This window comes from Talpa occidentalis, unplaced genomic scaffold (assembly GCF_014898055.3).
Source record: "Talpa occidentalis isolate TD23 unplaced genomic scaffold, MPIMG_talOcc4v2.1 talOcc4.17, whole genome shotgun sequence".
Taxonomy (NCBI): domain Eukaryota; kingdom Metazoa; phylum Chordata; class Mammalia; order Eulipotyphla; family Talpidae; genus Talpa; species Talpa occidentalis.
This window is the reverse complement of record NW_023601754.1, coordinates 43,984,234-44,011,156: the sequence shown is the minus strand read 5'-3', so window position 1 is coordinate 44,011,156 and position 26,923 is coordinate 43,984,234. Positions and strand designations below refer to the sequence as shown.

At 53.2% G+C, this 26,923-nt stretch overlaps 1 protein-coding gene across 1 annotated transcript; it reads right to left on the bottom strand.

Moving 5' to 3' along the window:
- Window positions 1–47: 47 nt before the first annotated feature.
- RELB (RELB proto-oncogene, NF-kB subunit) lies at window positions 48–26,923 on the bottom strand. The gene is made up of 13 exons (XM_037515532.2): window positions 26,810–26,923; window positions 24,258–24,468; window positions 23,241–23,288; window positions 19,956–19,964; window positions 18,331–18,689; window positions 10,153–10,310; window positions 8,484–8,575; window positions 8,182–8,313; window positions 5,958–6,062; window positions 2,630–2,845; window positions 1,790–1,858; window positions 1,584–1,661; window positions 48–806 (listed from the first exon to the last, which is right to left on the bottom strand). Exons 1-13 carry the CDS (start codon window positions 26,921–26,923, stop codon window positions 421–423), a joined length of 1,977 nt encoding a protein of 658 aa, XP_037371429.1. The 3' UTR covers window positions 48–420.

The following is a 26,923-nucleotide window of genomic DNA, read 5'->3' as shown; positions in this document are numbered from 1 at the left end:
AACCTGGAGGCGCGTCCCAGGCAGAGAGAGGAGAAGCCGAAGGCTGAAAAACTCATCTTTATTGGGAAGACTCTGAACAACCCACCAGCCCCCACCCCCCACCTTGAGGCCTGGGGGCGAGGGCGAGGGGCCTGCACCCTCCTCCCGCGTGTCCTCCGCAGCGCCCGCCCGGAGGAGGTGCCCCGCTCGTGGGGGCCGACGCGGCGCCCCAAGCCCTCGGTTCTCTCCGGACTCGGTTTTCTCTTTTGTAAATAGGCTCAAGGGGAAACCGAAGCGACGGAGCTGCTGGCCAGCGTTGAAGATGTCCACTTCAGAAGGAAAAGGTCGGAAGACTGATCCGGGCGGCGGGCGTGGCGGCCGTGCGGGCTGAGTGCCCCCGCCCCGTCCACCGCGCCCCCCACCCAGGCCTCTCCGCGAGGGCTACGTGGCCTCAGGCCCCGGGGACAGGAGGCCGCCCCCAAAGCCCGTCTCGCGGTACTGGTTGGGGAACATGTTACTGCCCACGAGGCTGGCAGTGCCCCCATCCCCGGGGCCCGGGGTCTGGTAAGAGTCCAGCGTTAGTGGCTCGGGGCCGGGGGACTCCCCGACCGCGGCCCCGGCACCTCCGTTGCCCATGACAGCGCTGGCGAGGGGGGGTGCCGGGGTCAGCATGTCCAGCATGTTGAAGAGCGTGGGGCCCGTGGCATCGTAGGCAAAGCCATCGTCCAGGAGATCCGGCCCGCCGGGGGGCTCCAGGCCGGGGAGGGACACGGTGCCGGGGAAGAACTCTGTGTCTGGCAGCAGGGCTGATGGCGGCAGGAATGGGCCTTCGGGGATTGAGAAGAGAAGGGAAGTGTGATGGGCTGTAAGGCCAAATTACGGCCCAGTAGTTAGTCCAGTGCACCCCTCTACCCACCCCCTCCACGCCCAGCTAGATGCATCCCAGTGTGGCCTCCTCTAATCCAGAGTACCTATGAGTAGAGACAATCACCACTCCCATCACCAAACCAAGGCAAAATAAGTCACACACAGCCCCGTCAGGGTTGAAACTATGCTACTGAAGTGCTAGGGAGAAGTTCCTCAAAATGAGGAAGAGGGTATGAAGCTATCAGCAGTGATCCCCGCCACAGAGGTGACCCATATGGTGACCCAGCAGACCTCTCCTCAGCAGCTGCTCCCCTCAGCAGCGTATTTCAGTCAATCTGCCTGTTCTGCTCCCCACTCTGTCTCTGGTGAATCCTCTCACTGCCCCTCTGCACCTCTGACCTACACCCCAGTTCTTGTACACATAAATAAATAAAAATAAAATAAATACATGAAGTTTTAAAAAACCAATGAGGTGGGTATGCGGTGAGGCTTTTTCAATGAGTCCCTAACACTGAGAGGTAGAGCAACCTGACAAAGGTCACACAGCAAGTAAAAGTGGCCCCGGGGAGATCAGAGCCTCCTGACTGTCCAGAATTGCAATTCTTTCCACGTTATGTTACTGACAAAGTGGTGAGTCACTGGCCGGTCTTTGGGGGTCTGGAGAGGTCAGAAAAGCAGGGCTGCACTTCACCCTCGGCCCACCCCAGGGGGTAGGGGATTGCCAAGCTGGGACCCACCTGAGCCATGGCTGGGCAGGAAGTGGTCCAGGAAGGCCGGCTTTTTCCTCCGCCGTTTGCTCTCGATGCCATGGGGGTCTGAGGAAAGGCAGAGATGAGGAGCCCTGGATCCCAACAGTCCCTCCTCCCCAACCAGGGTGGGGTTAGTCACCCCCTCCCAGGGACCTGCAGGTGGGTGTGGATAGAGGTGGGTAGAGGGGACACACCAGAGCTGTTCAGCTCCCCAAGGACATCAGGCATCCCCCGTTTCCGCTTCTTGTCAACACCATAGCTATCTGTAGGAGATGGCAGAGGGAAACAAAGTAATCTGTTAATAATAAGAATTAACTAAGAATTTATAAAGACCATTCAGGAAGTTGCTGAGCTGTTCCAGTTCTTGGCCAGCCAATGCCAATAGATGTTCATAGTTACTTAATCAGAAACCCAAATCCACTTCTAGCCACACTGGCCTCTTGTTTCTGGAATATCGCAGGCAGAATCCTGCCTCAGAATCCTTGCAATTTCTGTTCCAACTTCTTAAAACATTCTTCCTCAACTCCCCCCACTTACTGAACTACTCAGTCATCCTCCAGTGGTCAGCTCAGCTGTCCCCTCCTCCAAGAAGCCTTCCCTGACTCCTAAGGATGAGTTAGGTAACCCCGCTGGGCAATCTGAGCCCCCTGAGCAACTCCATCCCAGTCCTGTCATCGCTGATTGTCACTGTATGAGAATTGATGGGCTTCCCCCCTCCCACCGCCATCATGAGACTGGGCTAGAGGTACCTCAGTCACAGCTGTGTCCCCAGCACTACCCAGCCCAAGTCCAAGGGTAAGCAGGGGTGCTTAGGGAGGAACAATTAAATACTCCCAAGTGCCATGAGATGGGTACTGTTTTTTCCATTCTGCACAGGAGGTTAAAGCTCAGGGAGGTCGAGATCACATAGTCAGTGGCAGCCCAGATTTGAACCCATCTTTGAATTCTACTTCTGCCTCTTCCCCTTTCCCTTCCAAGTTGCCCCAGGCAAGGCCAAAGCCCAGGCCTCTGAAGTGGTGGGTTGCGGGGGTTACCATGGTCCCGGGGCAGGTACGTGAAGGGCAGAGGCTCGCTGCAGACCCCATCAGTGAGCCGCTGCAGGTAGACATTCACAGTCACTGGCTCGATGATCTCCAGGTCCTCGTACGGAGGTGTCTTGAAAACGATGGCGATCTGGCGGTGCACATCAGCCTGCGAGAAGTCAGCCCGGCCTTCCCAGGAGGCCCTGCTGAATACCACCGATATGTCCTCTGGCGGGAAAGTGGGGATGTCAGCTAAGCCAGGACACTGGCCCACTGGGCCCCCAACTCACTCAGCCTCCCCCAAAGTCAACATCAATATTCCTAGGAATAAAGTTAATCATATTGACAGCTAACTTTCTGTTGCACACCTACTGCGTGCCACCACTAAGTGTTCTGTGTATTTTTGGTTATCACATTTAATTCTAACACCCCAAAGTAGAATTAACATCCCCCCACGGCATCAAATTCAGCACACAGGACTCACACACAGGATTCTGCACACAGGGGACTCACAAGACTCAGTACATAATCTGACTTAGTAGAGCAAATAGAGACCAAGCATACTCAGCAAAGGGAAAAGGTGCCCAGCAAAGTGCAGCAGAACCAGGCACAAACTTCCAAGAGTGCTCTCCCAGTGCAGTCACACAGCAGACGCTAATTCCCCCCAGAAACAAACTATGATAAATTTTTATTTTCCTGAGAACCTCATGTGTGCTCGACCATGGACTGGGTGGTCCTGGGTCTGCTCACCAAAAGAACACCAGGTCCTGCCCTTCTGACCCAGTGGGGAAAGATTGGGTTATTAACTCTATAATCATACAAGCTGCAAAAGGATTGAAAAGGGGGGACCCCTGGGGCTGTAGCAGGTTCTCCCACACTCTCCCTCTCCCTACTCATCAGACTTAGCTCTTCTAACAACCTAATCTGCTCCTACCACAGGGCCATTACACTTGCTGTTCCCTCTGATGGAACACTTTTCCCTAGAGGGACACACAGAACTTCATGGCTCTGATGTCATCTCCTCAGAGGGGTCCTGGCTGACTCTCCTAAGTAAAACTGCATCCCCGAACCCCTCCAACCATTCCTCTCTGCCCCTGTTCTCAATCCTTTCTCTACCTGCCTAGTTGACCTTGAACCACTTGCTTGACCTTGGTACATATCACCATCAAGCATATACAATGCTTTACTGCTTTACCTTGGTTACTATCTGCTGCCCCCACCAAAAGTGGGCCCCACAAGAATAGGGTTTCCTCTGTCTTATTTGCTGCTACCCCAGTGCCTAGAATGAGCGCTCAATCACTATGTGTCAAATGGTGAAAAAAGATTCCCTCTGCCATGTGAGCCCAGGTGGGGACAGGGGAGGGGCAGGGGAGGAGACTGCTATGGAGCAGAGACCCCAGCAATTGAAGGGCTTGGGTCTTTCAGGGATGATCAAGATTAGATGTGGGGCTCAAGTAAATCAACCCACGTGATGCCCAGTACCTACAGGGTCAGGAGTCGAGGAACGTAATCACCACTACTGTTACTGTTACTATTCTCATGGTCACCACCATCACTGTCAAACAACTCCGGAAAGTTGCTTTGTTAAAGGTGGTGTTTCAAACTTGCCTCTTTTCCCTCATTTAAAAAAGTGGTTCAGGGCCTCCCTGGTGGCGCAAGGGGTTAAGCACCGCACTATGAAGCAATTCGCAGCCTCTGCAGCACGAGTTCGATCCCTGGCCAGGGAGCAACCCACATGGCGCAGCAGACCTCTCCTGACTTGCCCACAGCTCCCCTCAGCAGTGTACTTTGGTGAATCTGCCTGTTCTGTTCCCCACTCTGTCTCTGGTGAGTCCTCTCACCCCCCACATCTCTGGCCTGTACCCCAGCTCTTGTATGCATAAATAAAAAAATCTTTAAAAAAAAATAAAACAAATAAGTGGTTCAGGATAAAAACAAATACCACCTTGTCAAAGCTTCTCATTTTCTCCCCCAACTCTTTTTATTTTTAAAAGATTTATTTATTTATGCATACAAGAGCTGGGGTGTAAGCCAGAGGTGTGTGTGGGAGGTGACAGGATTCAGCAGAGACAGAGTGGGGAGCAGAACAGGCAGAGCTACTGAAAGACACTGCTGAGGGGAGCAGCGGGCGAGACAGGAGAGGTCTGCTGCACCATGTGGGTCACCTCCCTGGCTGGGGATCGAACTTGAGCTGCAGTGGCTGGCAATTAAAGATAGTGCTATCTTTAATCCCCGCGCCACCAGGGAGGTCTCCCAACTCCTTTTTTATATTTTCTCCCACAAGAAATGGTAAAGAGTATAGATCACCTGAATCCCAGTCCTGTCTCTGCCTACTTGACCTTTGGCTTCCTCACCCATAAAATGGGGTGAGTAAGAGGCACTAACCTCACAGAAATGTGGGGTGACTGGATGACCTAATAACGAACAAGCACCCTAAGTGTTCATAGAGCTTGGCATACAGCAGGAGCAAGGCCCGAGGTAGCTCTTTCCTGCAGTTGCTGGTGAAGTTCCTGATGACAGTTATGTGATAGAAAGTACAAAGGGCACAGAAAAGGCCTGTACCGTAAAAAGGAGAGCTCCCTCTGGCCCTCTGCCCAGTTGGCACCGGATGGAGATTTATTGTTTGTTTTAAACCCTATCTGAAGAGGAACATTTGAACATACATGACTGAGGGGATGATGCCTTCCCCGTGCCCCCTTTTCTTCACCAGTAGCCCCGTCACCCCACAAGAGGGCCCTAACGCAGTCATTTACGTAACTTCAAGAGTTTAACAGCAGGGGCCTCCCTGGTGGCGCAGGGGTTAAAAGCAGCACTAACAAGTTATTCACAGCCACTGTAGCATGAGTTCGATCCCCAGCCAGCCAAGGAGCTGATCCACATGGCACAGCAGACCTCTCCTGTCTTGCCCACTGCTCCCCTCAGCAGTATATTTCAGTCCATCCACCTGTTCTGTTCCCCACTCTGTCTCTAGTGAATCCTCTCACCTCCCACACCTCTGGCCTGTACCCCAGTTCTTGTATGCATAAATAAATAAATCTTTAAAAAAAAAAAAAAAGAGAGAGAGCTTAACAGCAGAGTCTCCCAGACATCAAGCATAAGATGGCAAGGACTGCCTGGCATGTGGCAGCGCCAGCACAGACGACCGACCTCCCTCTCTGCACAGGAACAAGTGAGTGAATGAAACAATGAGCTGTTTCTGTCTGACTCCAAAGTCAGAGTTCTGAATCCTTCTGCTCTGGCTTAACAAGCTCCTCATTATCCTCTCACCCACTGGGCTCCCCAGTTTCTCCTTCGAGCCAGCAGAGCCCCCTGTGCCCACTCACTGCCCCAGGCCCCTCACCTTTCTGCACCTTGTCACACAGCAGGTAGAGCTCCTCGCCCCCCGTGCACGGCCCACTCTCCTTGTTGATTCGGCAAATCCGCAGCTCTGACGTGTTTGTGGACTCTGAGAAAGAGCAAAAGGATGTGAACATGCAAGAAAAAACAGAATTCAGTCATCATACCCTCACCAGGTACTGCATGGGTGCCCACCTGCCTGGGGAGAAGTGAGAACTGGATAAGGCAGGGCACCTGGTCCTACATGAACCCTTGGTACAGGTAGAAAAAGAAGATGCTTGGATACGAGGAGACAATAAGGAATCCTCCATGTTGACGGCCCGAGAGCATGAGTGTCCAGTCAAAAGGAACACCCTCAAACCTCAGAGACCCTTGGCAGGGCAGAGGTCAGAGGCAACTCTTCGAGGAGGGTCAATGGCCTGAAATCTACAGTGGACACCTTTTGCACTGCCATTAGCAGTCCTGGTCATTCTTCTGTTAAAAGCCCCTCAGTTTTCCTTCAAGGGACCACCCCCAGGGCAGACCAAAGAAATGGGTAGGGCTGAGCCCATTCCTTAGCTCAGCAGTGGTCATGTGCTTCCAACCAGCCAATCACTACATCACCTCTCTCTGGCCATAGCTGATTGGTCAGAAAGGAGCACATGACAAAAAAACAGGCCAATGAGAGACAGCCCTGAGACTTGGAGCAAAAATATTGGGTCAGGGCTTCCCTGGTGGCACAGGGGTGAAAGACACAGTGCTATCAAGCTATCAGCAGCCCCTGCTGCCTGAGTTCGAGCCCCGGCCAGGGAGCTGACCCACGTGGCGCAGCAGACCTCTCTGGTCTCACCTGCTGCTTCCCTCAGCAGTGTATTTCAGTCGATCCACCTGTTCTGCTCCCCACTCTGTCTCTGGCGAATCTTCTCCTCCCCACCCCCGCACCTCTGGCCTACACCCCAGCTCTTGTTTGCATAAATAAATAAATCTTTAAAAATAATTTGGGTCAGAGAAGCTCTAAGGGCGGGGGAGAGATACCAAGATGGCAAGATACAGGCCTCGAGCTGCACACAGTCTTTCTGCCCTGACATGAGAGGGCCCTGCCGAGAATGCCTCCAACATGGAGGAAGCATAGCTGAGCAGCCAACTGACAGGTCGCTAATGACATCATTGAGGACCTGGATGTCGCCAGACCTGAGGGCTGTGCTACCTCTGAGTTTTTTTAGTTAATGGAACGCATTCTTTTTATTCTTCTATCTTTTTGAGCTGGATTCTATCACTTACATCCTTAAAAGCCCCAGCTGAATGAATACCCTCCACATTTCCATGTTGTGGTGGTCACATGGCTGGGTAAACCCTAACAGCAAATCCTCAATCCCCTTTTCCACACTTATACTCCTCCAGAGAGGACTGAAAAACAAACAAACAAACAAATCTATTTGCTTTCCCAGACTCCCTTGCAACTAACTAGCAATGACCATGGCACCAAATGAGATAAGCAGAAATCAACCAGCAGGATGGTGAGGAATATGCTATTTTGTCTATAAAAGAGAGACACAGGGCCTCCCTGGTGGCGCAAGGGGTTAAGTCGCAGCACTATGAAGCTATCCGCAGCCTCTGCAGAACAAGTTCGATCCTAGGCCAGGGAGGTGACCCACATGGCGCAGCAGACCTCTCCTGTCTTGCCTGCTGTTCCTCTCAGCAGTGTATTTCAGTCAGTCTGCCTGTTCTGTTCCTCATTCTGTCTCTGGTGAATTCTCTCACCCTCCTGCACCTCTGACCTATACCCCAGTTCTTGTATGCATAAATAAATAAATCTTTAAAAAAAAAAGAGAGTCACAGCTTTACTCACTCAGCCTCTTCCTCAGGTCACCTCTAAGCTGTTCCAGTTACACATTCTACAACACAAGGAGGTCCTGTTTCCATAGACTACATAGTAAATGCTGACCCTGGGAATTATGCATCTGCAACCTGCAGAGGGCAGTACTCACAGGGCAGTACTGCCCATCATCACTTGAACACAAACATGATGTCGGGAGCTGTGGCAGCCATCTCGTGACCATGAGGGAAAGGCCAAGAGAATCAGCTGCTGAACCAGCTACTGTTGAGTAGTTGAATCAACAGGAAAAGACTTAAAAATGGAGAAAACGAAAAATAAGTAACAAGCTGTTTGCTGATGCCACAATATATGTAGGGTTTTCTGATACCTGAGTCCACGGACATTCTAGACAGACACAGCACCCTCAACTCACTCTTGTCATAGACGGGCTCAGATAATACTGGATCCATTCGGCGCATCTGTCCCTGCTGATCCCTGTATGAGGCCTGGAAGCAGATCCTCACCACATTCATGTCCACCTCCTGATGGTTCTTCAGGGACCCAGCTGTGGGGGAGATGCAGAAAGGCAGAGGGTGGAGAACCTGGTGGGAGGGACAGGGTGGGCAGGGAAGGGAAGGGTCTGGAAGAGATGGTAGGGACTGGAGAAGGCAAGGCGACAGGGGCGGGCAGAGGGTTCAGGAGGATGGGAGGACCAGGCCAGGCACAAAGACTCACCATTGTAGGGGTCAATGCCCAGTTGAATCTTTCGCTCAATGGCGGCCTCAATTTCCTTCTTCCTCACACACTGGATGCCCAGGTTGTTAAAGCTGAGTATGGGGACATGGGGAAGGGAGGTTACTTGCAAGGGCCAGGTACAGCCCTGACCCACAGGAAGTTTCCAGCAAATGCTACCTCAGGGCACAGTCTCAGGGGCCCACGGAACAAGAATTAGGAAGGAGCTGGGGTTCAAATCCCTTAGGGGTGTCAAGGATTCTTTAGCAAATCTGAGACACCTTATCCTATTGTTACCATGTACACATAATAGCCAACCTCACTTATAATAAGAAAACAACAAATTAGTCATTGATGTGATGTGAATTAAAAAAAAAATACCCTCTGCTGGTGGGGTTGTGGAGAACCAGGCACTCTGACCCACTGCTGGCGGGGCTGTAAATTGCTCCAGCAATTACATATTGGAGGACAATGTGGCAGTATTCATCCATTCCACAAATATTTCCTGAACACCTACTGTGTGCAGGCACTGGGATAGGCTCTTGGAAATATAGCAAGAAACAAAGAGACAAAATTCCTATTCTCGGGCCTCCCCAGTGGCGCAGTGGGTTGAGCGCAGCACTGTGGAGCTGTCTGTGGGCTCTGCAGCGTCGGTTTGATTCCCAGCCAGCCAGGGAGAAACCCTCATGGTGGGACACACCTCTCCTGTCTTGCCCGCTGCTCCCCTCAGCAGTGTACTTCAGTCCTTTGCATGTTCTATTCCCTGCTCTGTCTCTGGTGAATCCTCTCACCCTCCTGCGCCTCTGGCCTGTACCCCAGTTTTTGTATAAAAATAAATCTTTAAAAAAAATTCCTATTCTTATGGAGCTGACACTTTCATTAAATTTAGAAATCACGGGAAGTACAAATATACAGACTTGCAGCCACAATTTCATTTCTAGAAATTTACCCTAGAGAAGAAATGATATGTAGGTAAAGTCATCAATTGCTGCATGGTAAGTAATAAAGTCATGAGTGACTAGGTGCACATTAATAGGATACTTGTTCAATGAACAAGTGTATGTTTATCCATACACAACAGGAATACTACGCAGTCAGTAAAAAGGATAGGGCCACTCTAAATGTACTGATAAGAATGATCCCCAAGATGCACTGGAGCAAGGTGCAAATGTCTTACACCATTTATACTGGGAGGGGAATATATCCATGTATATATTTATATTGTAAATATATACATATATGTAGAAATACACACACACAGCATATCCTCAGTTGCCTACAGGAAGGGATACTGGTAGCTGGAGCAAAAATGGAAGGTAATTTGTTTGTCACTGAACATCTTTTCTGAGCCTTTACTTGTTAAAAATAAATTATAAAGTGAGAGAAAGCCCAGGTTTTGGCCGTAAAGTCAAGTGCAGAGTCAATTCCAGCTCTGCCATTGGCTGTTCATGCTCCCTCACTTCAGTCTCCTCCTCCATGAAATGGGGCCTAACAGAATATGTAGGAATGTGTGTGTGACAGGCTTCCAGGCCCAAGAAAACCCCTCCCTACCTCCCCCAGGCCTCAGTTTCCCCATCTAGAAAATGCAGCAGGAGAGTCTGGCCAAGCGGCCCCTTGACCCGCAGACTCCCCATGACCCAGTGGGAAGGGTTGGGGTTCAGGGGTTGGGTACCTGTGCCGGGGGCTGACATGAGGCCGGAGCCGCACCCTGCAGACGCCGTCGGTGCAGTCTTTCCCCACAAGGCTGTGGGGATGCACTCGGTGGGGCCAGTCCTTCCACACCAGACAGGCGGTCACCTCCACCTCCCGCAGCCCTCCACATTCCCGGAGCTGCAGGAAGACAGGGGCTCTTGGGGGTCCTGTTGCAGTCACTTGCACCCATCCAAACACTCTTGGTAGCTCCCCGCCCTTCTATCATTCCCCGCCTTTCCAGGATGAGGATACTTGAGATCTTCACTTGAAGGCTCCCAAGTGATGGCCGGGGGGTGTCCTAGATACCAGCTGCTGAACAGATGGGCTTTCTGTGGCCACTCAGACTTTAAAAAAACGGTCACACAGAGTCTCCATGTCTAGTCACAGATAAGATGCTAGTGACCAGGGGAGAGCAGAGCCTTGGGAATGGAAAGACCTGGAGGAAGCACCGTGACCAGGGCATCGAGGTCAGCAACACCATCCCTGGACCCCAGGGCCCTGGTACCCCAGAGGGAAGCGCTGGGAAGGACATAACATCATTTGGGCTACAGTCCCTCTGGAGGCACATCACGTGAGTCTAATTGTGGGGGGACACCACACATGCATGCCAGGTCAAAAATATCAGCTTCAGGACCTCCCCGGTGGCACAAAGGGTTAAGACTCAATCTGTGAAGCTGTCCGCAGCCTCTGCAGCACGAGCCTCTGCTCCCCGGCCAGGGAGCTACCCACATGGCGCAGCAGACCTCTCCTGACTCGCTGCTGCTCCCCTCAGCAGTGTACTTCAGTCCATCTGCCTGTTCTGTTCCCCACTTTGTCTCTGGTGAATCCTCTCACCCCCCGCATCTCTGGCCTGTACCCTAGCTCTTGTATGTATAAAAAGATAAATCTTTTTTTAAGATTTATTTCAAGAACTGGGGTTTATACAAGAACTGGGGTAGAGACCAGAGGTGCGGGAGGGTGAGAAAACTCACCAGAGACAGAGCGGGAAGCAGAACAGGCAGACGGACCGAAGACATTGCTGAGGGAGCAGCAGGTGAGACAGGAGAGGTCTGCCATGCCCTGTGGGTTTCTCCCCGGCCCTCCAGGAATTGAATCCCCGTTGCAGAGGCTGTGGACAGCTTCACAGCACGGCGCTCAACCTGATGCACCACCAGGGAGGCCCATAAATAAATAAATAAATAAATATTTTTTTAAAAATCAGCTTCAGGGCCTCCCTGGTGGAGCAGCGGGTTGAACGCAGAGCTGTGAAGCTATCCACAGTCTCCGCAGCACGAGTTCAATCCCCGGCCGGCCAAGGAGCAACCCATATGGCACAGCAGCCCTCTCCTGTCGTGCCCACTGCTCCCCTTAGCAATGTATTTCTGTCCATCTGCCTGTTCTGCTCCCCGCTCTGTCTCTAGTGAATCCTCTCACCCTCCCGTGCCTCTGGCCTGTACCCCAGCTCTTGTATAAAAATAAATAAATCTTTAAAAAAATATTTAAAAAAAAATCAGCTTCATAAAAGACAGTGAGGAGATGGGAGCCATCTTTTTGAATTAAGAGATCAAGTTAGGGCCTCCCTGGTGGCTCAAGGGGTTAAGCACCGCACTATGAAGCAATCCACAGCCTCTGCAGCATGAGTTCGATCCCCAACACCCCCGGCCAGCTGGCCAGAGAGAAACCCACATGGCGCAGCAGACCTCTCCTGTCTTGCCCGCTGCTCCCCTCAACAGTGTATTTCAGTCAGTCTGCCTGTTCTGCTCCCCACTCTGTCTCTGGAGAATCCTCTCACCCCCTACACCCCTGGCCTACCCCAGCTCTTGTATGCATAAATAAATAAATCTTTTTTTAAAAAAAAAGAGATCAAGTTAAATTTTTTTGCCCCTCAGGTTTTTTTTTTTTTTTTGCCCAGACATGTGCACATTTAACATGCAATTTTTTGTGTGTATCCCTTATACCTCAATGAAACTTTAAAAAAACACTAAAAAGTTTCTTTTTTAGCACAAAAATTGAAGGAAATTTTGGAGCCATTTAAAAAATATGATACAGGGGCCTCCCCGGTGGCGCAGCGGTTGAGCACTGGGTTGCGAAGCTGCCGGCGACCTCTGCGGCGCCGGTTCGATCCCCTGCTGCTCCCCGGCCACCTGAGGAGGGTCCCACATGGCGCGCAGACCTCTCCTGCCGCCCGCTGCTCCCCTCAGCAGTGTACTTCGGTCCTTCTGCCTGCTCTGCTCCCTGCTCTGGCTCTGGTGGATTCTCTCACCCTCCCGCGCTTCTGACTGTACCCAGTGCATGTATAAACAAAACAAACAAACAAACAAACAAATAAATAAAACATGCCTCTATTTAAAAAAAAAAAAAACATTTTAAATAAATAAATAAATAAAAAGTATGATACAGGCCATTATTCCAGATTTCCAGATTCTCTTTCTTAAAAGGGAAGTTAAAACAACCAGTGTTGGAATTCCTGCACACAGCAGCCACAGGGGGTGGAGGAAGGAAATCAGTCTCTTTCGAGGGGGCTTGGCTGTCATGGGTCACCCGAGCTGCCCGCAGCCTCTACAGTGCCGGTTCAATCCCCGGCCACTGGCGAGGGTACCTCATGGCGCGCAGACCTCTCCTGCCGCGCCCGCTGCTCCCCTCAGCAGTGTACTTCGTCAGTCTGCCTGTTCTGCTCCCCGCTCTGGCTCCGGTGAATTCTCTCACCCTCCCGCACTTTTGACTATACCCAGTGCTTGTATAAATAAATAAATCTTTAAAAAAAAAAAAGGAGTATAATAAAATAAATAAATAAATAAAATCTGCCAGGAACCTAAGCCCAGAACCTATATAGACGCTGAAATGCCTATGAAATACAAGGAGCCTGTCTCAGTGGCGGAGTACTGCCCTCTAGTGGCCGTTCTGAGCTACTGAGGGTGATGATGATTAACTCCGGGTGGGGACCCCAAGCAGACAGTAAGCAGAGCCAGGGGCTCTACACAGCGTGCAAACCCAGGGACAGTCCCACCTTCTGAACATCAGTGACAAACCTGTTTAAAAATGATCAGGGCTCAGGACCTGAGTTAAAGGAGTTAAAAGAGAGGGTCTGTACCCCAGTTCTTATACGCATAAATAAATAAATCTTAAAAAAAAAATGATCAGGGCTCAGCACTTCGCTGTTTTACCCGTAGAGTATTTCTCCTCATCATTTAAAAATACACTAACTTTTCAAGGACTATAGCAACCATGTTTGTGCAGAGAGACTGGATTCTGTTTAGACTGAGAGTTTCCTGCCACTTTGGAAAATTCCATCAGCAAGGGCAGTCTGGGCGAGTGGCTTGAACATCCCAGAGGCCATGCCAGGCAGGTTGCATTCAGGGCCAGTGCACTCACAGTCACAAGCCACTGTCACCTGTGTTATGTGTCTCCAGGGCTGTGCCCAAGCATTTACACAGAGATATAAATGTGGAGGTATTTCTCCTTCAGATTCAAGTCCAGGCATTATGCATTTAGGGTGATGATGAGCTGAGGAAGATAATATGGACTATAAATTTCACTGGGTCAGACAGAGCTAAATCCATTCACTGAATCAGCCCTCATTTTTATATTAGGAGAGTCTGAAAAGCACAGAAATCACGGTTTCAGGATTCAAGACTTCAGGGCTGAAAGTTGTTCATCTTTGAGATGTCATGCAGATTGTGAAGGATACATCAGGCCTCACTGTAAGTCAGACCTGGCACCCTATATAGCTGTCTCGCTAGCCATCTGTGTGATAAACCTCTCGGGTCTTACTGAACTGACCTGTCAAATAGGTACTGCTCAGTACCTGGGGTGTAGGAGCATTTAGTGAATGGAATAATTACTAGAGTCAACTTGCTGTGTGCCCCTGAACAAGTAACTCACCCTCTCTGAGCTTCTGTTTGCTTCTTTGAAAGATGGACATAAAAATCCTGAATCCAGATGCAGACATAGGTTATCTGCTATTGTTGGACACTTACTGTTCAACTCTTTGAAATCAAAATCAACATAAGTCAGAACAACTCCATAGAGATAAAAAGTTGGGGGGGGCAACACCATCTCCAAGTCTCACCTCACAGGCAACTTACTAATTACAAAGAGAAAACTCTAGCTTTACAATGGGGATGCCAGGAGATCACTATCTGTTATGGGCTACATTGCATTTCCCACAATTATTATGTTGACGCCCTGGCTCCCAATACTTCAGAATAACTGCATTGTAGATTGTGTCTTTGAAGAGGTGACGAAGTTGATAAGTGTGGGTCCTAATCCAATCTGCCTGGGGTCCTGATTCTTCAGCAGAGGTATTTGGACATACAGAGAGATACCTAACAAGTGTGGCCACAGGGGAAAAACCTTATGAGGACACATGGGAAGGCAACAAGCCAAGGAGAGAGGCCTCAGTGGACCAGTCCCACCAGAACCTTCATCCTGAACTTCCAGCCTCCAGAACTACGAAAGAATAAGCTCCCAATGTTCATGCCACCCAGTCTGTGGTACATTACTATGGCCGCCTGAATGGATTCACACAACGCCTTAACCACGGGCTCCAACTCACATCACCAAAGCTGGAACAAACGGCCACGCCCTGTCCCTTGATGTGACACACAAGAAAGGCCACGGAATCACAGTGTCCCCATCCAAATACATGACCCCACCTCCATCCCCAATGCGGAGAGTCTACAAAACCTCTGTCCTGCCTGCCACAAAGGTCCCAAAACGCAAAGACAGACTGAGAATCTGATCCAGGTCACCACAGACAACCTGTCTCGCTCTGTGCGGGCAGCTGTCACAACACGAGGAACTGGGAGGTAGCGAACCACAGAAATTTCTCTCTCCCTTTTCTGGAGGCCAGTGAGACCCTCTTCCAGGCCTCAGAGAGGGTAAATTCTTGCCATGTCCTCATGTGGAGGAAGGTCCAGCAAGTTCTAAGGGGTCTCTTTTATAAGGGCACAAATACCAAAGGCTCACCTCCTATTACTGGGAGATAGGGTGGCAACATACACACTTGGAAGGGACAGGAGCATTCAAATCATCAACCAGACCATTCAAAGCGGCACTTGATCCCAGACACATTATTTACAAGCAGATGAAAAAAGGTATGTTGGGGACATCTGGGAAAATTAGCCTATGGGCTCCACAGTAGATACCTCTGTACAAAAAGTAACTTTCTAGAGTTTAATGGTGTCCTGATGACATTTGGTGCTACATTTAGGAAAAGTCTCTGTTCTCAAGAGCTACACACAGAGACGCCAACACCCTGGGAGAAGTTTCATCATGTCTCCTACTTACTTTCAAGTCTGTCTCCAGAAATGTGTGTAAAGAGGAAGCTCAACACATAATGGAACAGAGCACAGGGTGTAGGGGGTGTGGGTGGTGCTCTTTGGTAGCTTTACATTTTTCCGAAAGAAAAAGCTGGGCTGAGGCCTCCCTGGTGGCCCAGAGGTTAAAATCTCAGTGCTATCAAGCTATCACCAGCCACTGTAGCAGGAGGGCATGAGTTTGATCCCCGGCCGGCCAGGGAGCTGAACCACATGGCGCAGCAGACCTCTTCTGGCTCCCCTCGGCGCCTCTCAGCAGTGTATTTCAGTAGATCCACCTGTTCTGCTGCTCCCTACTCTGTCTCTGGTGAATCTTCTCACCCCCCACCCCCACACCTCTGGCCTACACCCCAGTTCTTGTATGCAAGCATGCATAAATAAGTCTTTAAAAAAAAAAAAAAAACAGCTGGGCTAGACATAAAATTGAAAGAAATTCCCTGTCATACTGGAAAAACAGATGAACTGCTTCAGGTTAAAGACGGGGACATGAGATTACCGCTCACTGCATAACACTTGCCCCATTCCTGAAATTCAGAGAGCGGGGAAACATACATTCCCAGCACAGTGTGACTGGCTTAAAAACATCTCCAATAGCCACAGACGGCATTTCCGATGGCGGCTCTCATGCTGGGCCATATTCGTGTGTGTGGTTACACGCTGTGACGCTCACACAATGAACTCACCCAACGACCTGTCGCTCAGACTGTACCCCCGTGGTGAAGCCACGTGTGACGATAAATCCCCTTTTTAAACGAAACGTTTGACAGCCAGCATGCTACTTAATCACCGCGAGGCCCGGAATCCGCTGATAACAAAGACAATCACCACTGGTGCTGGTCATGTCCGCTGGACAGTCCATTTCACAAACGAGGGACCAGAAGCCAAGAGTAGCTGGACTTGGCCACAATTCATACGGCTGGTAAGACCACAGCAAGGAAGCACGCAAACCCACGCCTTTCTGACTCTAAGGCCCAAACTTGTTGATATCTCAGGTAATCATGCAAAAAAAACCCTGTGCATGAAAAGCCACTGGCAGAGACAAAGAGAGGAGACAGAGACAGAGACAGAGAGAGACAGAGAGGGAGGGGGACAGAACACCCGGTGAGAGGGTGCTGGGGCCTGGTACAGGGGTGAGGGAAGGCGTCCCGGAAGTGGGCTGGAGCCTCCTGGTGAGCAGGTGACCAGGCTGCAGGAGGAAAGCACTCCAGGGAGGAGGAAGGACAAGGCCAAAGGCCCGGGTGTTGGCGGGTGTGAGCGAGTTGCGGCTTGGCAGGCATGGGCAGCAGGAGCTAGACAGTGAGAGGGGTTCGGGGACCCAGGGAAGAGGTTGGGCTTCCTCCTGAGGGCACAGGGGAGCCCAGATGGGGATCTGAGAGGCACAGACAGGGTCCCTCTGGCTTCCTTGTTGGAGGCAACTGGGAGCTGGTGACCAGGAAGGAGACTGGCTGCTAGGGAGCAACTGGGGCTGGGCCCTGGGCCAGGGGTAGTGGGGTGATTAGTACTCAATTCAAAAGCCCATGAAGACTCCAGATTGGGTAGGTTCAGGGAACCAAGCCACTCAGGAGCTGCTGGGAGAAAAAGTCATGGGTTCAAGCCCCGGGAAGGACAATTTAGTCATAGTCATCAAATTACCTATGACCAGTAATTCCACTTCCAGAATTTCTCTCAGTGACAGGCATGAAGGAAATAATAGATGAACTGAATTGCCCTCTACAGCCTGCCTATAAGAGCAGGAGACCAGGAACATTTGGGTGGGGGTGGTGCTGGGGGCCGGAGTTGGGGGACTTTTGTTCATTTCACAGATTGAATTTTAATTCTGTTACATTAATATGGATCTTCACGTTTTTGAAAGGTTTGAACCAGCAATTCATGTGATTCAAATTTTTGAAACAAAATTAACGTGTATATAGTTATACACTTACCCATACCTCATCCACTCAGCTCTCTCACCTGACAGGAATCATCTTTATTTATTTTTGCTTTTCCTTCCAGATTTGTATACGCATAGGCGAATATGTAAAAGCTTCATTTCCTTCCTCTTTTTAACACAAAAGGTGGTATTCTAGCCCCTGCAAGTTTCTGTACCTCAATTCTTTTTTGATCTTGACTATGTCTTGGAGACACTTTCACATCAGGGGGAAACATTGTCATTTCAAGTATTTTCAGCATGTGTGCGTGTTTATATTTATCTGCACCCATGCACAGGTATATCTCTTCCGGCTGTGGAGGTTCTGAGATTGACTGTTAATTTCCCTGTCCCTTACTCAGTAAGTTTCACACTCTTCACCCAACAAACCTGGCTGCAACTGATCACTCTGTAGGTCCCGTGTTCACCCAAATGCAGGCATGCAAGACAGACTCCGAGACGTGGACTGGTCTAGCCCTTGAGTGATGACGAGGATGATAAGAACACTAATAATACAGCTAGTCTTTGTCCAGCACTGACCCTGTTAGAGTTTCCTTTCTCCTTAACTCCTCCCTGCAGCCCCAGGTGGTTGGTTGTTACTATCATCCCATTTTGCAGAGGAGGAAACTGAGGCGCAGAGGGTCTGCTAACCTGCCCTGGGCGGCACAGCCGGCGCAAGGCGGAGCCGGGATGCGAACCCAGGCACTGTGGTTCCCAAGGTCTCGCTTATGAACCAGGGGCTGCCCAGCCTTTTCCCGCCACTGAGAAATTCCATCGATACTGCCCAGTGGCCTGGAAGGGGTCTTTCTGGGACCGCCCCTTTGAAGTGGGGGGGGTCAAGGGATAGTACCACCCGCTCGCACCGTAGCAGCCGCCAGAGCAGCCACCACCTAAGCACAGGCATCGTGCGCGCGCGTCTGGGGCGGGAGGCTGCGCCCCACCGCCCCGTGCCCACCTCGATGGCGGGCAGCGTCTTGCTGGCCTCGGTGCTGCTCTCGCCCAGGATGCTGCCGGCCGAGCGGCCCTCGCACTCGTAGCGGAAGCGCATGCCGCGCTGCTTGGGCTGCTCGGTGATGACCAGGTGCGGCCGCGGCCCGGGGCCCGGGGCCGGGGCCACCAGGCGGCCCAGCGGGCAGCCCCAGGGCGGCGGCGGGGCGGGGGGCGGCGGCGCGGCGGGGCCCAGCGTGACGGTGCTCAGCGCGCTCAGCGGCGGGGCGCCCCCGCGAGGCACCAGGCGCGGCGGCCCCTCGGCCGGGCCCGACGGCGCCTCCTCCAGGCCGAAGCCGTTCTCCTTGATGTATTCGTCGATGATCTCTGCGGAGAAGCAGAAAGCGGGGGTGACGCTGACGATCAAAGCGAGGGCCGGACTGACCCCAGGCCCGCGCCCCCGCGCCTGTCCCCCTCCATGTCTGTCCTCGGGACAGACCGCGTGCCGGCGTGCCCAGCGCCTCCCACGCGCAAAGCTCCCCAGCTCCTGGCACGCGCCCCCCAACGCGCCCCAGTCGCTGAAAAGCCTGGGGGTGGGGCGCGTGCAGGTGTCTCCGGCCCCGCCCGCATCTCCTGGCGCTCCTGAGCCCTCGCCCGCAGCACCTCTCACCTGGGTAAGGGGAGGGCCCAGCAGCCGCTGCCCCGCCTCTATCTGGCCCGGTTGAATAACGAGGCGCGTAATAGCTGCTCTGCCCCAGCAGTTCCCATCTCAGGAAGCACCAGCGCCCGCAAAGTGCTCCAGCTGGAAGGACCCACATCTTTGCTAATGGCTCCTGAGCCCACATCTGCCCTGTCCTATCCAGGAGCTGCTTCCCCTTCTACCCCCCGCTGTCTGTTTACAGTCACGATTCTCTCCGCCCTCCACCCGCGCCACCCTCTCTCCACCTTCAGGACCCAGAACCCGGCTGCTGCGCCCCACCTTGCCTGCTCCAGTCCCACACGCCCCACGTAAAACCACAAACTCCACTCATCTCAGAAGGGCAAGTAGCCCACAGCCCTGACCCGGGTCACAGAGCCTTGTCGGGACTGGGCTGGGTCACAGTCCCCAGGCCTTCACCCCACCTCAGTCTCTTTTCTGTGACCTGCTCCCATCAAGCCTGGCTCTCTTCGGGGGTCTTATCCTTGCACCCCAGTGGCCTTTTCACTCTGACCCCATTCACCCTGCACCGGCTCCTTCCCACCCTTCCTGTCCCAGGGCTTGTGTCACTCTCCAGAAAGACCTGGTTACATGTGTTTCCCGCGGACCTCTCCCTCCTCCTATTTCCTCTCCAGCCCTTAACCTGATCTAACGTGATCATGTTTTATTTCTTCCTTCTCCTGCCGTCTCCCCACTGGAGCGTCAGTTCCACGCGGGCAGGAGTTTGCCTGGTTTGTGGCTGAATCATCGGTGTCTAGAACAGCGCCTGGCCCGTGGCAGGTGCTGAACACAATGCAGTGCCAGGGACACCAAGGGCTGCTGGCTTAGCCTGAGCCTTTCCAAGGACAAGCACCTTGGGAACACTGTCATTTTGTTCAAATTCCCCAACTGTCCCCACAAAAAGGAAGGCAAGGGTCCCCGTCAGTCTCCCCCCAAACCTGCCTTGTGATACTCACCCAATTCATCTGTGGGAGGAAGAGAAAGACAAAGAGAAAGGTGAGGTCCAGAAAGCAGTAAAGACTTTTCATCTTTTAAGACAGATTCCCAACCCCATCCCTTGCTGCAACCCTCCTCCTTCTCCTCCAAACTGGGAAACCCTGGGCTGTGATTCCATGGGGTGCCAAGCTCCAACCCCCATTTCTCCTTCCTGGGTTCCCCGTCCATCAGCTCCTTATACTGTGGGTCCCAGCCTTAGGGGATCCTCTTATGCCTCCCCAAAACCATTTAGTCCAGGGATTTTGAAGCACTCTTGGGAACCCAAGGAAAAGCTAAGGGTCTTCTCACCAGGAAAAAAAAATGGACACCCAAGATTCTACATAAAATGTGGGGGTGTTCTCTCCCTAAGGTCCACCCTAGACTTCCAGGCCGGTGTCTCACAATGCAAGGAGGCTGCTCTTCCACCTGTGGGCAGCGAGCCACTCCACATCCCTGCTCAGGCCCCCTGCAGCGTCCACCGCCACCCCCTACCCTGCTTCCTTAGGGTTAGTGACTGTAGTGCTGGGGAAGCCCCTTAGTGACTCTTCAGGAAAGCTCAGCCCTGGAAGGGGCCGTGGAGAAATGGAAACTGATCTCCAGTCATTCCACATACAGGGCAAGGGGAAGCCCAGAGGCTGCAAGTGAGCCTTGGTGGCATCACAGCAAGGGACGGCAGCTGGGCTGAGCCCCACCCAGCTCTGCCCGCGCTGGCCGCTGGCCGGGCACTTATCGATGCCAACCTCCCCTGCTGCCCAACCTGTCCTCACTCTCGGGGAGTGGCTCCTGGCAGCCAGACCTTTGCTCCTAGCAGGCAGTTTCTCTGCATCCCTTATCTCCTACCATAAGTGAAGTCAGCAGGGTGGGGGCGACACCCCCACTCAGTAGATGGGGACAATGAGGTTGGGTGAGTGGATGGGACATGTCTCAGATCAATGGCAAGGCCAACCTCAAATCACTCCAGCTTGGAAAAACCTCCCTAGGCATCGGGACTGGGTTACCCAGGGACCCAAAGACAGTTGAGACTTAGGGCAGGCAAAGAGCTCTCAGGCTGCAGGGGACATGGAGACCTAGGGGACAGCGGTGGCCAGCACTCGGAATTGCAGTTCAAATCCTGGGTCCGCTAACGCACTAGCTGTGCGGGCTAGAGCCTATTGCACAACCTCTTTGGGCCTTGGTTTCTTCATCTATAAAATGGACACAATAATGATGTCAGCCTCATGGGGGTGCTGTGAAAAGTAAATGAGTTATTACATGGCAAGCACTTAAAACTGCCCCAATACTGGGCACTACGTGAATGATGGTTGCTACTGAGTAAGGTGTTGGGAGATATTCTTTTATAGGCATGGGTAATAGGCTCTCTAGTTGTGTTTGTCTGTAGAATGGAGAGGTTGGAAGACATGGCTTCAGAGCATGGGGTATGGACTCACACAGATGTTAGCTTGAATCCCAGCTGTCACCCACCAGCTGTGTGGCCTTAGGCAAGTCGCTTAACCTCTCTGAGCCTCCTTCTCTATAAAATGAGGTCTGAGCTCCTATCTCTGACCTTAACACGATGTAAGATCACCAGGGAAACCACTTAGCACAGGGTCTGACCACTCCATAAAGCTTGCCTAACATTATTATTATCTAAAAGTCCTCTTTCAGCCAAGAAATGTTAAAAAACATTCCTCTCCGTATTGGGAGCGCAGCTTAAATAACATCTCACACACCAAACCCCCACATAGACCTGCCACCATTCAGGGGCAGCCAGGATAGTTCTCATGTGAGCAGATGAGAGCAGTAAACCAGATATGTCTTTCCTGCCTCAGGGCCTTTGCACAGGATGGTCTCTGCCAGAATGCTCTTCCTCTAGTTCTTTGCAAGGCCTTCTCCTTTAGATGTCACCTTCTTGTTAGGACTTCCCTGTTCACTTTATCCAAGTGAGTCCTCAGACTCCCCACTCCAGTCACTCAAAGTTGAGTACCTTTGTTTGATTTGTGTGTGTGTGTGTGTGTGTGTGTGTGGCTCTGACTTGACCTATTGTCACAGTGACTAATCTCTCTCCTCCTGTAGACTATGGACACCACAGAGTAGGGGACATGTCTGTCCCAGCCCCACTGCACACCCAGGGCCCAGGATGTGTCTGGCCTGTTGGAATAAGGGAAATTTCCCCTCCCATTCTATCTCAGTATTCCTCTCACCCCCACCTTGCTCCTAGATATCACTGACCCCGAGACTGCCTCACAGCCTCTATCACATTTTATAATCCAACATTTATTGTTTATGTATCTGCCTTCACATTTCAATAGGGAGCCCATGAGGACAGAATCAGGACTGTCTCAGTCAATGCTGAGTTCCCTGCACTGCCCAGCACAAGGCCAGGTATAGAACAGACACTCCATAAATATTTGTTGAATGGATGACGTCAGAAATTTCTCTCAATTGAGACCAAAGATAAAGATCTTGAGTCAGAAAATTGCAGCCTTGTTCCTGGCCAAAGCCGGTACTTGGGGAGTACCGGTTCCCGACACCATTCCCACCTTCATCAGCCTCCAAATTGTCGGGGAACCCACAAGAGCTCCCTCACAGTCAAACCGGCAGTTCTGGGTACATGCCATGATTCAATCTCCAGAGGAAGGTCCAGACCCAGCCCAGGTTGGGGGTGGCACTGAGTTTTGGATAGCACAAGTTGAGGGACAAGTTCTCATCTTTGGGGAGCTTGCTAGAAAAGCAAACTCTCAGGGCCTATCCTAGGCTTGCTGAATCAGAAACTCTGGAGCTAGGTCCCAACAAGCTGATCTAGCAACCTCTGAGTGACCGATGCCCACGAGGGTTTAATAATACCTGTTATTTGTTCTTATTATGCCACTGACAGTTAACACTTACTAGGCCTCTGCTGTGCGCTCACTGAATCCTTTCAATCCTCCTAAAAAGGAGGCGCTGATATTATTTACACCCATTTTATAGATGAGAAAACTGAGGCCCGGAGAAGGGAAGTGACTTGCAGACATTCACACAGTGAAGGGGTGAGGGCGGCAGATAAAGCCCAACTCCCGAGAGGCCCAAGAGGACGCCTGTTAGACCCTAAACATGAATAGGTGGTTAGTTTTGCCTGTCCATCTCCTAATGGCCTAGGAGGTACCCGCACCTCAGTGGGGAGGGAGGGACACAACCTTTAAGAGCAAAGCTGAGGAGGACCCTGAGAAAACCCCCCAGTCAGAGGGGGCCCAACGCTGCCTCTACAGGACCCCCCTCCCCTGTTCCGAGCAGGCAGCTGGGCAGCTCACCCGTGGTCCTGGAAGCGGCCAGCGAGAGCGAGGAGAGGTCGGCGGACCCTGCGGGGGGAGAGAGGCGTGTCTCAGGAGGAGATAAGAGAAGCAGCAGTGGGAGGGCCGGTCCCACCCTGTCGCTCTCCTGATCCGCCCCTTGGGATCAGGGGCCTCGCCCTCCTCGCACGCAGGGCCTGACCCTGCTTCCGTCCCTAAGTCGCCGTCCAGTGTCCCGGTGTCTGTCCGTCGCCCCGCACTTCCCCAGTCAGGCCCCGCGCCGTCGCTGCTTCAAGTCGGGCCCGCGGGAGCCCTTTTCGATCTCAGTCAGGAAAGTCCCCACCCTCTTCCTTCCCTCGGGGCCGGACCTCACCCCGACACCGACGGCGGCGCCCGTCTGCTGCCCCCTCCGAGTCGGCCCCGCCACCTCTCCCGCGCCGGGCCGGGCCGGCCGCACGCCCTCCTCTGCCGCGAGTCAAGCCCCTTCTCTCTCAGGACGCGCCATCCCGCTCCCGGCCGGAGTAGACGCCGCCCCTCCTCCCGTTGCTGTCGAATCCGCCCCCTTCTCTCCTCGGGCCCTGCCCCCCGACTCTGAGTGGGTCCTCGCTTCCTGCTCCGCACGCTGCCCCGCCCCCTCCCGGCGCTCCCGGCCTGGCCCCGCCCCCTCTCGAGTCAGGCCCCGCCCCTTCCTCGCTCCCGGGGCCTGGCCCCGCCCCGTCCCGGCGGCTCAGCTCCCGCTGCTCCGCCTCCGAGCCCCGCCCCGCCCCCGTCCACGCGGGGTCGGATCCGCCCCCCTCTTTGCCTCGGGGTCAAGCCCCGCCCCCCTCTCACTCTGCAGCGGGACGCCTCTCCCCTACCTTGGGTCGGACCCCGTTCCGTCCTCCGCCTCCTTCCTTTCCTCTAGCACTGTGTCCCCCAAGCCTCTCTCCCTGCGAGCCCCGCAGATCCTCCTCGGCGCCCCCACACTCCTGCGGGGCCCCAGAGCCCCTCCGGCCCGCCCCGCCCCGGACCCCTCTCCCGAGCCCCGGCCCCGCTCACCCAGGGCTCCCGGCTCCGGCGCAGCGGACGGTCTGGCGACGCGGCGACTCGGCATGGCCCGGCCAGGGGCGGGCGGCCCGGGCCAGCCGCGACCGAAGCACACGCGCGGCGGGCGGCGCGGCGAGGCCGCACGGTCCGGGGACGGCCGCGGGGCAGGGGAGCGGCGCGAGGGCTGGGGCCGCGGGCCGGGCAGGACGCGCGGCGCCCGGGGCTGCGGGGGGCGCGGGCCGGGCCGGGCGGGCGGCGGGCGGGGGCGGGGCGGCGGAATTCCCCGGCGCCGCCGGCCCGCGCGCCCATTGGCCCACACGCCCGCGTTACGTCACGCCAGGGGAACGGGAAAACCCCCACGCGTCACGTGGCGGCGGGGGCGGGGCCGGCCGGGAAGAGGAGGCCGGGCGCGCGGGAGGGGCCGGGCGGCCCCGCTGCCCCTCGCGGACAACTGCGCCTGCTGAGGCCCGGGGCGGTCGCTCCCCGCCCCACCCGCCAGGCCAGCGGGTCGCCGGGCCCCTGGCACCCCGTGCGCCCGAGGGACGAGAACCCGCCGTCTCGCCGGCTGAGAGGGAGGCCTCGGAATCGAGAGGCGGCCGCTGTGGATAACCATAACCTTCCCGAGAGTTCCACGGTCGCCCTCCGCCTCAACTGCAAGTGGAGAGCCTTAAATGCAGGACTGTCAGCGCTAAGATTTCTGTCTGTCCTTTGCTGTGTTCCCCGAGCCTAGAACAGCACCTGGAACACAGTCGGTGCCCAACAACTGTTCACTGAACGAACGGATGGATGTTTGTTCCGCCCCATAGCACCTTCAAGTTTCCTAGGAGTTCAGAGCCCTTTCCACTGGCAGATGCACTGACTCAGTATGGGGAGGGTAAGCGGGTGGGCTCCTACTACGTACTGCGCAGGGGGCCTGACACCTGAGCTAAGGGCTGACCTGTGGGGCCTCTCAGAGGCCTCATACCTGCCCCCAGCATCAGAGGCATGTGCTAGAAAGAGCACTGTTGTAGGCAGCAGAGAATGAGACTCAAAGAGGGACATTGGTTGGCCAGGGCACAATCCTAAGCCTCCCTTGTTCCTGACAGTGCCTACGTGACCATTACGTTCCAACTCGGAGGCCAGGTACCCTGGGACCACAGAGGCAGGGTTTGGTGTCCTACGTCTGCTCGTCTAAAACCTGCTTGGTCCACCTCTTCTCTCCATGGCCCACAGACTCACCATTCATTCCACACACACAGATGGAGCACCTGCTGTGTGCCAGAGCCTGCCGTGGGCACTGAGGCACAGTATTCTCCAAGCCAGTCCTGGTGCCTATTCACGGGAGGCAGAACAAGGTCCAGCAGCAGTTCTCAAAGTATGGCCAGTGCCCGTCAGGTAACGCGGATGTTGGTCAAGTCGGAGAATGGCTGCCAGACAGCAAGACACAACACAACACTTTTTCTGCAAAGGGCCAGATAACAAAAATGTCAGCTTTGAGGCCTCAAGGGCCAGAGCACAAGAGCAGCCAAAGACAGCACACAGGACATGGCCGCGTTCCAATGAAACATGATGGATGCTGACATTTGCATCTCATATAATTTCATGTGAGACTACATATTCTTGAGATTTTTTTTCAACAACTTGAAAATGTGAAAATTATGGAAAACCTGGATTAGGCCTGCCAGGAGTAGTCTGTGTACTTCTGCAAGAGAGGGTATCTGAGGGTCCACAATAAGACTGCCCGTGTGCAAGTCCTAGATCACCCACTTACCAACTGTGTAGCCTCAAGCAACTGCTTTCACCTCTGTAAGCCTCAGTTTCCTAGTCTGAAATGGGTCTTCTAAGAGGCTGGCTGTGTGGATTAAGATACTAATAATCACTGAGCCTTATATACAGCTCTTACCTCCACTAGGCACAGTTCTAAGTTATTTGACCTTGGACAGATATCTTAAAATTCTCTGGGCCTCAGTTTTCTCACACTGCTCTTAGCATTTGACTTAGTTATCATGTATAGGGTAACAGGTCAAAAAAAGGCACTAAACCAAAAGCCAGGGACACAGCCAGGAACATGAGAAAAACCCCCGCCACCAAGGAGCTGAAATCCAGTGGAGGGAGACAGATGGGGGGGGGTGGGGGTGGGGAAATCCATGTCTGGTGGTGGTGGTATTACTGGGGAATAAAGCAGGATTAATGGACTGAGTTTGGAGGGCTCCACTTGGGTTAGGAAGCTCAAGGACGGTCTGAGATGACACTTGAGTGGAAAGCTGAAAAGGTGAGGAATCCTTGTGCATATCTAGAATAGTGTTCAAGGCACAGGGAACAGCAAGTGCAAAGGCCCTGAGGTAGGAGTGTGCAGGGTGTCTGAGAAACAGCAAGGTGGCTAGAGTGGACAGATGAAGTAGTAATGGAGGTGCGGGCAGAGTGATAGCCTGTAAGGTGAGGGGATGGTTAAGTAATACTAAATTTAATGGATAAGGCAAACCAGAGACAACACGTAGACTGGAGCTTGGTTGGTAATAAGGAACATTTATCATAGCAGGAGCCAACCTAATTTCTCTCTGCCCCTTGCAAATGTTAGTCCTCACACGGTTTGTTGGGTGAGTGAAGATGTAGTAGAGGGTTTCTGCTGGGATCTGAGCCCCATGAGGGGAGGATTGGGCTGTCTTGGTCCCTGCTGTGTACACAGAATGCCCGAGCAT

What these genes read in the sequence shown, in the direction of transcription:
- RELB (XM_037515532.2), bottom strand. Translation starts at nt 26,923, where the DNA reads ATGCTCGGGCATTCTGTGTACACAGCAGGGACCAAGACAGCCCAATCC. An exon ending in GTACCTGCCCCGGGACCATG is followed by an intron (nt 1,859 to 2,629) that starts GTAACCCCCGCA and finishes CATCTCCTACAG; the next exon opens with ATAGCTATGGTGTTGACAAG. An exon ending in TGGGGAGCTGAACAGCTCTG is followed by an intron (nt 1,662 to 1,789) that starts GTGTGTCCCCTC and finishes GCCTTTCCTCAG; the next exon opens with ACCCCCATGGCATCGAGAGC.